General features: G+C 38.4%; 1 protein-coding gene across 1 annotated transcript; it reads left to right on the top strand.

Annotated features, from left to right (window-relative positions):
- Nucleotides 1-4530: 4530 nt before the first annotated feature.
- Nucleotides 4531-11340, top strand: LOC148698960 (disease resistance protein RML1A-like). The gene is made up of 4 exons (XM_088692558.1): nt 4531-5162; nt 5316-5596; nt 10564-10789; nt 10876-11340. The coding sequence occupies exons 1-4, from the start codon at nt 4738-4740 to the stop codon at nt 10952-10954; spliced, it is 1011 nt and encodes a 336-aa protein (XP_088548684.1). The 5' UTR covers nt 4531-4737; the 3' UTR covers nt 10955-11340.
- The last annotated feature ends 1268 nt before the right edge of the window (nt 11341-12608 follow it).

Below are 12608 nucleotides of genomic sequence, written 5' to 3'. Positions count from 1 at the left end.
TAGAGGTTGATCGCACACAAGAAGGAATATTTCTCTGTCAACAGAAGTATTCCAAAGACTTATTGAAGAGGTTCGGAATGCTCGAATGCAAGCTGATCTCTACGCCGATGGAGCCAAATGTCAAAATGAGTGCACATGAAGGAAAAGATTTGGAAGATGCGACGATGTATCGACAATTGGTAGGTAGTCTGATCTACTTAACCTTGACTCGACCTGACATTTCTTATGCAGTTGGTGTGATGAGTCGGTACATGCAAAATCCAAAGAAGCCTCACTTGGAAGCAGTTCGACGAATACTGAGATATGTGAAGAGTACAATTGACTATGGTCTTTTGTACAAGAAAGGTGAAGACTGCAAGTTAGTTGGTTACTGTGATGCTGACTATGCGGGAGATCATGACACCAGGAGATCAACAACTGGGTATGTGTTTAAGCTTGGTTCTGGAACCATCTCTTGGTGTAGCAAGAGACAGCCAACGGTATCTTTGTCAACCACAGAAGCAGAGTATAGAGCAGCAGCAATGGCAGCTCAAGAGAATGCATGGCTGGTACAGTTGATGAGTGATCTACATCAACCAGTAGATTATCCAGTACCATTGTACTGTGATAACCAATCGGCAATTCGCTTGGCGGAAAATCCAGTCTTTCATGCAAGAACTAAACATGTGGAAGTGCACTACCACTTTATCAGATAAAATGTTCTACAAGAAGAGATTGAGATGAGACAAGTCAAGACGAATGATCAAGTTGCGGACTTGTTCACAAAAAGTTTAAGTACAGGCAAGCTCGAAAATTTTCGCTGTCTACTCAGCACAGTGCAAAGAATGAGAGCTGACATTGAGGGGGAGTGTTGAAAATCAATGTCAAAGTTAGGCAAGGAAAGTTAGGCAATGTTAGGTATGGTTGAATAAAAATTATTAGGTGCAATTAATGTGTTTTGTGTGGTAATAAATAATCTTAGTTTAATCATTTGGTTTGCTATAAATACCTAAGTTCTCAAGCATTGTAAATCATTCAAAGAAAAACAAAGCCTAGAGCTAAAGAAGAAAAGCTTTGCTAATTAGCTTGTTTTGTGAGCTTTCTTTTAGTGTGTGCTCTATTTTCTTCTTCTTGGGATCATTAGAGTTATCTTGGATACTCTTCTTATTCAACAGATGATTCTGATGAGATACAAGCCTGGTTGCAGATCAATCCAAGCTAAATCAATGTGTTCTTTCAATTTCAGTTTAAACTTCGTTCAAAAAAAAAAAAAAATGGGATTAAACTAGTAAGTGAGCCCGCATGATGCCGTGTGTTTTAATAATGTGTTAAACATGTGGAATATATTAAAATCTATTTACATCATTATCAAAATATATTTACATTAGTATCAAAATTTATTTACCTCTTTATGTTCAATAAGAAATAAAAGATTGATGTGGTAGTATATATTACACAATTCATATGGATAACATTCAGATCAAAATCTTAAGTTGAAGCCACTTAGTACTACTATAGTGGTATTCCTATTCACTTGTAAGTGAGAGGATTTAGGTTCGATTCTCGTTAAAGGTGAGTTTGAACCACATTATTGCTGACCCATTATGAGGCTAAACCCACCCCTCCCCCTTAATATAAATAATATCGTTTGTTTAAAATAAAAAAATAAAAAAAAATCTTAAGTTGAAGAATTTGGAATATGTAAAGTCCCTGTGGGCGATTACAGCTCTTCTTCTTCCCTTATCCTCATGCTCTGTCCCCATGTTGAGTCCCACAATTTGAAGCTCGCAAAATATATTAAAATCCATTTACATTCATATCAACCTCTAATTTTTTTAAATTAAAAATTTTAGATTTTAATTCAAGAATTAGAGATGGTCTTATGCATGAGAGAGAGGGCTAGAATTGGTTGCAAGAAGAAACACCTCTTATGTATCTGCTTGTCCATAAAATTATCTAAAAAATAAGATAGATATCTAAGAAGCACAGGAATAGTATCTATCTATGAAAAAATCACTTCAAACATGTCTTAAATAAGATAGATATCTCAGAAACACCTCTTATATCTACTTGTTCAGAAAAGCGATTATGACTCTCCCAGTATCGCTTCAAAAAATGTCCTAATTAAATTGTGTAACTTTTCTTCGCACATTCTTGGACCTCCAAAGTTGGAATATTAGCACAAACTGAAGTTATGTTGAAACTACATATTAACAAAACTTTCTTTGTCAATTAAAAGAGGATGAAAAGACTCATTAGTTTTATATCACAAAAAAAATTATGTATAATAATGTAATTTCACAAAACCCAATTTTTCTATTTTTATTTAGGGGTCTTTTGATATGGGTCCAATTTTATAAGCCTGTTTTGAATGAAATCCACTTATATTACATAAGCATAAGTGGAGGCTAGTAAGTACAACAATCATCCATGTCATAAATTAAAATGCACATAATTTACCAACAAAATTACAACAATTGCCATAAGACCTGTCACATCCCGGCCCGGGTGGGACGACTTCCCGGGCCTGCTCCACCACCGTAGCACGATATTGTCCGCTTTGGGCCCTGACCACGCCCTCACGGTTTTGTTTTTGAGAACTCACACGAGAACTTCCTGATGGGTCACCCATCCTGGGAATGCTCTCGTGCGCTACTCGCTTAACTTCGGAGTTCCCATGGAACCCGAAGCCAGTGAGCTCCCAAAAGGCCTCGTGCTAGGTAGGGATGGGAATATACATTTAAGGATCACTCCCCTGGGCGATGTGGGATGTCACAAGACCCCTTTATCATATCTCTTGTAGATTAATCTCTTTGTTTATTCAAAAACCTTATCCTCCCATCTTTCAAATTGGTTTGCGTCTGTGTCCAGCGGAAACCTTGTTTTGAATCCTAAATCTGTATGAAGCTATGAAAACTATAAAATTTCTCCCAGTATATGACGAAAACAAAATAGGCGAAGATCTGGTTCTGACTTCCCGGTATACCTGGATAACAAGTATTGTAACTTCTCCAATCCATCCGAATTCATTGTCTGCTAGATAAGTTTGGGTGTTATGTGAACTGAGATATGCTTTGTCGTATCTGTTTTTTAATTTCAATTTCAATTGAAAGGGGATATTCTTCATGTTTCCCTTTATTGATTGCACAATAAGATTTGTTTGTAATCTCAGATAATGTTATTTTGTCATTATCTGGACATAGTTCGTAAATGTACTTTCTAATTGTATAAGGATAGGTACTTTCAAATTGTTGATAAAAAATGGTTGTCAGTAATTTTCCTACATGTTAGGTAGTTTAAAGACATCAAAATCTATAGGTATACTTGTAGAACAGGTATTGTAACTTCTCAGAAGATTTCAGTTTCATATATGGTCATATGGTTTTGTTTTTCTAATATTTTGGTTTTTGTGATTTGGGCTTTGTTTTTGCAGTGTTCGTTACCTGGATAATAGGTATTACACATGTATAAACACATGTAATTTGTATAGAAAGTTATAGAAAGTTAAAAGTGATTAAGCCTTCCTTAAAAATAGATTGATAAAAAATTCAAATTCAAAAATTGTTATCAAGAAATCTGGGAGAAAGATGAAAGACCACTGAACAATGAATTTGAATTTTGATAAAAATTTAAAACGTGAGAAATATATGGAGAACGTGCAAAATCTTTAGGAGGGTAAAATAGTAATAACAATGCAAAAAAATCAACCTAATCAGAAAAATTGCTGACATGGAATCCTAGTCATTGAAGCTAAGTCAAAAGTAACTAAAAATTGGATTAATCCTAATGTTGGGCTATAAAATTGGACGGACCTATTTCAAGTTTCTCCTTTTATTTAACCCTCACCAACATGTGATTTTTATATATATCTAATATTAAAAAAAAAAAACTTCTCTTCCCACTCCCACTCTCATGTTATCACTCTCCATCTCTCCTTCCCATTTAAAAATATATATATATATATATTTAGACATACGAAATGTGTTGACATATGTTAGTCCAATCCCGAAAGAAGATGGTGATAACAAATAAAGCCATTTGTAATTTTTTCGTCATTTTCCAAATTAAAAAATTATAAAAAGAAAAAAATAATAACGTGCTATTTCGTTGCCATTGAATTTCCCGATACATTACTAGAAGAAGACATGAGAACACACATAAAGCATTTCTTTTTCGTTTTTTGTTTAGATGTTAGATTTAGTCAGGATGGAACTTATGTCTTCAACTTCTTTCCTTCGTGGTAGTAAAATGTCACTTGAAGGTTTATTTTTTGGGAAAAGGATCTCGCAAGATCTTTTTCTTAGGGATTTTAGGAATTCTATAATCTTATTCGTTCATCGTATATTGTGCCGTCAGAAATCATTTCAAAATTTAAAATTTAAAATTAAATATGAATAGTATCTAACAAAAATTGACCGTACGATATATGATGAACGAATGAAATCACAAAATCTTTATGATCTCTAGAAAAATAATCTGACGAGAATCCTTTTCCTATTTTTTGTACCAAAATTCAAAGATGTTTTATTTTTTAGGTATATTGTTTGGCCTGGCCTGACTTGGATTTTATTGATATTTCATGTCCACACCTACATGCTTTTGACCGAGACCAGTCATCTTCCTATCGATCGGACCAATATCCAGCGGTCCTTTTATAGGGTTACTAATCAATCCAGTATTTCAGTTGTTATATCAGTTGGCAAGAATCGATATTGTGCTTGTTAATGGCTGCTTCTTCTGTGTCATACGGTGGTCGATATGATGTGTTCATCAATTTTAGACGCGAAGACACTCGCGCGCAAGATCTTTATCGGCCATCTTTACAAAGCGCTGGTTCAGAAATCAATATACACCTTCATTGATGGTGACGATCCGGAGCTCCCGACAACTATCCAAGAGTCAAGGCTCTCGATTGTAGTTTTTTCTAAAAACTATGCTTCTTCCACGCGGTGCTTAAAACAACTTGTACATATCCTAGATCGTGTGGATACAAAGAAGCATATAGTGGTGCCCATTTTCTATCAAATAGATCCGTCTGATCTTCGTAAACTCGCTGGAAGTTTTGCGAAAGCTTTTGCTCAACATGATCACGACCCTAACGCCAACATCGATGAGGTGCAGAGCTGGAGGTCCGCTCTAACTAAAGCCGCCAATTTTTCCGGTTGGGCTTCACGAGATTATAGGTAATTTTATTTAGCTACTTTCTTTCTTTGAGCTTTTCATAGCATTTGATCTGTTAAATCGGTGTCACAATATTTTGTGTGCGTGTTTTACTAGAATATATATGGCATTACGGCTTAAGGAAATTGTGCAATACTGCTTTTCAAATTCCACAGGGATGAAGCCAAGTTTATTGAGGGAGTTGTGCAAGATATTTTTAATCAGTTACTCCAATTCAGCAAAGTTTTCGTCTGTTTTAGAGGTGAAGACACTCGCAAGGGTTTTGCCGCCCATCTCTCCAAAGCTCTGCATGAGAATGTACTCAGCACCTTTAGAGATGTTTCAGCGGATATTAAAGGCGATGAATTCAGCAGTCTTTTCAAAGTTATTCAACAGTCAAAGACTTCGATTGTAATTTTTTCCAAAGACTATGCTTCTTCTCGTTGGTGCTTAGACTGTTGGTATTTGACAGTTTACTAACTCAATACCAAAATATGTGGGTGATAAGTTTACAAACTCTATCACACCTCTTTCACTTTGCACTCTCAAATAAAATTGGACAAAGAAAGAAATAGAGAAAGGAGGGAAGCAACAAGCTTTGGCAAAACACTTGGACTTTGATATATGAAAAAGGTTTACAAACTGTTGGAATAAGAAAGCTTACAAGCTTCTTCACAATTGGAAGTGGGATTCGGATGGGATGATTTACAATGCTTGAGAACTTGGGTATTTATAGCAAACCAAATGATTAAACTAAGATTATTTATTACCACACAAAACACATTAATTGCACCTAATAATTTTTATTCAACCATACCTAACATTGCCTAACTTTCCATGCCTAACTTTGACATTGATTTTCAACAATAGCAACCTGTTTTTGATTTGAATTTCCAACACACCTCCTCAAATCAAAACGCCTTCATTCCTAGCATTTCACGCAGTAGCCGGAATGTTTCAATTGGCAATGGCTTTGTGAAGATGTCTGCCACTTGTTCCTTGGTGTGACAGTAGACAAGTTCAATTGTCTTTTGCTTCACATGGTCCCTTAGAAAATGGAACCTGGTATCAATGTGCTTGCTCCTTCCATGTTGAACAGGATTCTTTGCAAGTTTGATTGCAGACACGTTATCTACGTGAATCACAGTCGATTCCACTTGTGGATGACACACTGACTTCAACAGATTTCTTAACCAAATTGCCTCACACACGGTTGAGGCTACAGCAACATACTCGGCTTCACATGATGACAAAGCAACAATTGATTGCTTCTTTGAAGTCCATGAGAAAGCTGTTGATCCTAGAAAAAACACATAACCAGTTGTGCTTTTCCTTTCATCTTGGTCACCTCCCCAATCACTATCTGAATAACCAAATAATTTTGCATCTTCACCAAAATTATAAAATAGACCATAGTTTAGAGTACCTCTTATGTACCTCAAAATTCTCTTGGCGGCCAGCCAATGAGACTCCCTTGGTGTTTCCATGTATCGACTCACGAGTCCAACACCATAAACTATATCAGGTCTTGTGATTGTAAGGTACCTTAGGCTTCCAACGAGGCTTTTGTACACTGTTGAGTTTACAAACTCACCCTCTTCTCCTTTGGACAGCTTCAATCCAGTTGCGACTGGGGTATTGACAGTGTTGCACTTGTCCATATTGAACTTCTTCAATATGTCTCTCATGTACCTTTGTTGAGAGATGTAGATACCATCACTTTCTTGCTTCACTTCTATGCCAAGAAAGTATGACATTAATCCATTGTCAGTCATCTCGAATTCACTGAACATGGATTGCTTGAACTCATGGAACATTGCCTCATTGTTTCCTGTAAACAATAAATCATCTACATAGAGACAAATAATTAAGAACTCCCCTTTTTCACCATTCTTCATGTAAACTGAATGCTCGTATGGACATTTCTGAAATCCATTTTGGTGAAGGTAGTTGTCGATCCTTGAGTTCCAAGCTCGTGGTGCTTGCTTGAGGCCGTACAAAGCCTTCTTCAAACGATACACCTTATCTTCTTCTCCTTGTACTTGGAAGCCTTCCGGTTGTTCCACGTACACTTCTTCCTCAAGTACTCCATTAAGGAAGGCTGACTTGACATCTAGTTGATAAATTTTCCATTTATGATGTGCGGCAAGAGAGATTAGCAATCTTACCGTGTCAAGTCTCGCAACTGGAGCATAGACTTCATCATAGTCCACTCCATACTTCTGTTTGTAGCCCTTTGCTACAAGCCTTGATTTGTATCGATCCACACTCCCATCTGCAGTGCGTTTGATCTTGTAAACCCACTTGACACCAATAGCCTTCTGATTTGGTGGGAGCTTTGTCAGCTCCCAAGTGTCATTCTTCTCGATGGCATGGATCTCTTCTTCCATGGCTTTCTTCCAACAATCTTCTTCCACAGCTTCATTGAATGAGAAAGGCTCGTGGTCTGCATACAAGCAGAAAAGGTTGGTTTCTTCTTCTTCTTCTTGTCCATAAATCTCTGTGAGACTCCTTAACCTCACTGGAGTTGAGGAGCTGCTTTCCTCACTAGATGTAGGACCACTCCTTGCAATTCTGTGCACTGGAGTTGTTGTGATTGTTTGAGCAGGCTGTTGCTCAATCGGTGGTACAACTTCTGGTTCTTCAAAATCAGTGGAGACGATCTTCTCTTTACTGACTTCTTTGTTGTTCCACGTCCATGTCTCTTCCTCACTGAAGATGACATCTCTACTAACCACTAGTTTGCCAGTTAGTGGGTTGTAGAGCTTGTATGCCTTGGACTCTTCACTATAGCCCACAAACACACACTTCTCACCTCTATCATCAAGTTTCCTCCTCTTGGCTTCTGGAACTTGAGCATATGCAACACACCCAAAAATTCTTAGGTGTGTAACATTCGGCTTGTATCCACTCCAAACCTCTTGTGGTGTCATCCTCTTGACACTCTTTGTTGGACATCGATTCAACAAATAAATCGAACAAGCTACAGCTTCTGCCCATAACTCTTTTGGCAAATTCTTCTCCTTAAGCATGGACCTTGTCATGTCAAGGATGGTTCGATTCTTTCTTTCGGCTATCCCATTTTGCTGTGGGGTATAGGCAGCAGTAAGTTGATGCCTAATTCCTTGCTCCTTGCAGTATGCTTGGAAAGCATTGGAGGTGTACTCTCCACCTCTATCTGATCTCACAGCCACAAGCTTGTGGTTACTTTCTGCCTCTGTGAGTGCCTTGAACTCCTTGAAAATTTTTAGGGCAGCTGACTTCTCCTTGAGAAAATAGACCCAAGTCTTTCTACTGAAATCATCAATGAAGGTAATAAAATACCTATTACCTCCATAAGACATGGGATCCAATGGACCACATATATCTGTGTGCACCAACTGCAGTGGTGTCTTTGCTCTCCATGTATCACCAACAGGGAACGATAGTCGTGCTTGCTTGCCAAGCACACAACCTTCACATACTTGGCGTGTGGCTTCAATCTGGGGTAGACCACGAACCATTCCTCCACTTGACAGCAACTTTAGGCCATTGAAATTAAGATGGCCAAATCGAAGATGCCATTTCCATGACTCATCTTCCATTACACCGATGTTGCAGCTTCCAATCTTTGTGTTCAAATTCAACGGAAACATCCGGTTCTTTGACATTCGAACACGTGCAATAAGCTTTCTCCTTGCATTCCTGAGAGTGAGAAGCATGTTCTCCATATGTATAATGTACCATTTCTGGAGCAGTTGACCAATGCTCAGAATGTTGCTCTTCATACCTGGTATGTAGTAGGTATCGGAGATGTATTCTTCTCTTCCATCCTTCTGGATGATCTTGATCTTCCCTTTGCCTTCAACTGGCAACTTTGAGGAGTCACCAAGACTTACAGATCCATAGGCCCCTTCTTTGAGTTCGGCAAAAAACTCCTTCTTTCCACACATGTGATTGCTTGCACCAGAGTCCAAATACCAAACATCTTGTTGGCTACTGGAATCATGGTGTGCTAGTAAGACTGTAAGTTCTTCATCAGTATTTCCACTTGATTCTGCCATGTTGACATGCTCACCATTTTTATGTGAACATTCATTGGCATAATGTCCATATTGCTTACAGTTGTGACACTGGATATGCGCTTTTCCTCGAGTAGATCTCCACTCCTGAGACTGACCTTGATTTTGTGCATAGCCTCGACCTCTTCCTCGGGCTCGTCCTCGGCTACGGTTGGATGAGCTCCCACGACGTGAGTTCCACTGCCCACGACCTTTATTTGGTTTGTCAATATTCAACTTTGACTCCAAAGCTTGCTCTAGCGTTGTGGGGCTTGCATTCTTCTGAATGCGTTGCTCGTGAATTAGGAGGGATCCTAGTAGCTCTTCTGCGCTCATCACCTCCAAATCCTTGGATTCCTCAATGGCAGTCACCACATGCTCAAACTTAGATGTGAGTGACCGGAGTATCTTCTCCACAACTCGTACTTCATCGAGTCTCTCGCCATTTCTCCTCATCTGATTTACTATCACAATGAGCCTTGAGTGATAGTCGGAGATGCTCTCCCCTTCATTCATATGAGCAGTTTCAAAATCTGCTCGAAGTGATTGTAACCTCACTTTCTTGACTCGATCTACTCCTTTGTAGATTGTACTGAGTGTATCCCATACTTGCTTGCTCGTTGTTGCTTCTGCAACCTTCTCGAACGTTGAATCTTCCAAACCCTGGTATAGAAGATACAACGCCTTTTGGTCCTTCTTTCGTAAGTCCTTGAGAGTGTTCCTTTGATCCGCAGTATATACGGCTTCTTGCTCGGCAGTGGGTACAACATACCCACTACTGACAACTTCCCATAGCTCCTGTGATCCAAACAATGCTTTGAATTGGATGCACCATCTTTCATAATTTTCTTTCTTCAATGTGGGAACTTGGAGTTGCACTAAGTTGGACGCCATAACTGCTGCACCTGCCAGAATGGTATTCTGGCTCTGATACCAATTGTTGGTATTTGACAGTTTACTAACTCAATACCAAAATATGTGGGTGATAAGTTTACAAACTCTATCACACCTCTTTCACTTTGCACTCTCAAATAAAATTGGACAAAGAAAGAAATAGAGAAAGGAGGGAAGCAACAAGCTTTGGCAAAACACTTGGACTTTGATATATGAAAAAGGTTTACAAACTGTTGGAATAAGAAAGCTTACAAGCTTCTTCACAATTGGAAGTGGGATTCGGATGGGATGATTTACAATGCTTGAGAACTTGGGTATTTATAGCAAACCAAATGATTAAACTAAGATTATTTATTACCACACAAAACACATTAATTGCACCTAATAATTTTTATTCAACCATACCTAACATTGCCTAACTTTCCATGCCTAACTTTGACATTGATTTTCAACAATAGCAACCTGTTTTTGATTTGAATTTCCAACATAGACGAGTTGGTCGCAATCCTGGAATGTGCGGACACAAACAATCAGAAAGTGTTTTCCGTTTTCTATGGAGTAGATCCATCTCATGTTCGTCGAGCCACCGGGCCCTTTGGGGAAGCTTTTGCTCGACACGAGGAAGTTTTCAGGGACAATATGGAAGGGGTGACGCTTTGGCGCTCCGCTCTAACTAGAGCCACCAATTATGCTGGATTTGTACGCAATAATTTCAAGTAATTTTTCTTTACAAAATCTTAATATTTTTAGGTTCTAGTTTTGACCTTTTCAATCTAAGCATACTATTATTCATATTGCACAGGGATGATGCCGAGCTTATTGAGGCCATTGTACAAGATACTTGGAGAGCCTGCCGTGGCTTCGAACGGATCTTGAATTGAGAGCTTGAATGAGACTGTAATCAAATACCAGAGCTTTTCACCGAGTATAAATTCCATGGATGAACAAGAACAGTTTTGGAAATAGTTTCAACTTTCAACACCAAAGCATAATTACGTTGAGGGATATATTGTGGGTTTTATTGCTTTTGAATAAACAAATTTCTGTAAAACAGTAGAAAGTGTCAATTAGGTGGTGTTATTGAGGACATTCATCGACTGGCTAGGCCATTCACTAGAATATCCCCGAAAGCATGTATTTAGGGAGGCGAACTTCCTACTGTGGACAGTTCTTATTTCTATGATCGTACTATTACGATTGTTTTGGCGCGTAATGCTTGTATCTTTGATTGTATGAGTGTCGATGCGGTAGGGAATTTAGTTTGTAACTGGTTGTGTGGTTGTGCTCCTTTCTTTCTGTGTAAAATTTCTCTATTGAAATAAGGTGTCTTCTATGGCGAAGATGTCCTCTAGAGTCTTGCCGCCCAGTTTTAACCCACATAATTTTGTTCATCTTAGCATGAAATATAGTGACATTGAACAACTTTCTGCCTTTTTGTTTCACTTTACCCTCATATAAGCTTCAAAGATATGTAGGAACGCTTTTGACGCCGACAATAAAAGGTTCCTACTTCTGCTGTGAAAAATTATTGTCACTCCGGCCTGAAATTCTTGGTTTAAGCGACTGTTGGAGGTATCGGATTGTATTAGCAGATATCTTCCTTGAAAATATTAAAATTTTGCAGAAACCTTTTTGAGAGCTTACCCGCGACAATGAATTGACTTCTTTGTTTAACAACTCTCAAATTGGAAGCTTGCAAGAGACTGAAATCAATACCAGAGCTTTCATCAAGTATAACTTCAAAGGTTCTCAACCGGTGGATATACAGGAATGCAGCGATGCTTTTGAAAGAAGGTACAATGCAGAGAGATTTCATTACATTTTATATAAATACCATGTTATTCAACACTTATGTTTTAAAACAGAAGGATAACTTCTAATTCCTGTATCAATCTATTTTTCAAATTTATTCAAATTTGCCGGCTTGGTGGATGCTTCAGCTCTGATATCTGTCAGTGGTTCATAAGCTTTGTCTGATGGAGGCAATGTGTTCTCTATAGACTATGGTGTTTAGCGGTAGCAAGTCAACAAGCACTGATCCCAGCTCCTTGAACTTGGAGGAAACTTTGGATCCACGCTTTGTTTCTGGGGATATTGTGATTTGTGACAGTGAATAATCCTAACGTGCAGAAGGGACTGGTGGTGAAAGATGGAGGAGGAAGAGGAGGACGAGTAGGTATGATTTTGCCAAACACAGCTGCATCGCTTAAGTGTGAGGAAATGCAAAACCGAAGCATGTTGCAGCCCCAAACATCATCATGAAAACTCTGAAGTGGAACTTCGTGTTCTTGGCAAAATCACAGGTAAGAATTGCCAATCAAGTTGCAATAACCTATGGAAGTGACGCAGGACGAAGCAAGAGAGATACAAACGTAAGCCCTCGAAAAATACAATTTTTGGAGTCCACCAGATTTTGGTTGAAAACCCAGGGTTGTTTTGTTTAATTGATTAACTTGATGCTTACAAATGAACAGCCAAATGGCTTAAATAAATATAGTACATCTGTTGGGACAACTCAAAGGACTAATGGCATAT

This window comes from Pyrus communis, chromosome 1 (assembly GCF_041283825.1).
Source record: "Pyrus communis isolate YQ-2024b chromosome 1, ASM4128382v1, whole genome shotgun sequence".
Taxonomy (NCBI): domain Eukaryota; kingdom Viridiplantae; phylum Streptophyta; class Magnoliopsida; order Rosales; family Rosaceae; genus Pyrus; species Pyrus communis.
The sequence above is the reverse complement of the archived record's forward strand: the minus strand, read 5'-3'. Positions and strand labels throughout refer to the sequence as shown.

Bases quoted from the DNA above. Each gene is read 5' to 3' on its own strand.
- LOC148698960 (XM_088692558.1), top strand. From the start codon at position 4,738: ATGATGTGTTCATCAATTTTAGACGCGAAGACACTCGCGCGCAAGATC. The intron at 5,597-10,563 runs GTTGGTATTTGA...TTTCCAACATAG, and splicing joins TTCTCGTTGGTGCTTAGACT to ACGAGTTGGTCGCAATCCTG. The intron at 10,790-10,875 runs GTAATTTTTCTT...CATATTGCACAG, and splicing joins TTTGTACGCAATAATTTCAA to GGATGATGCCGAGCTTATTG.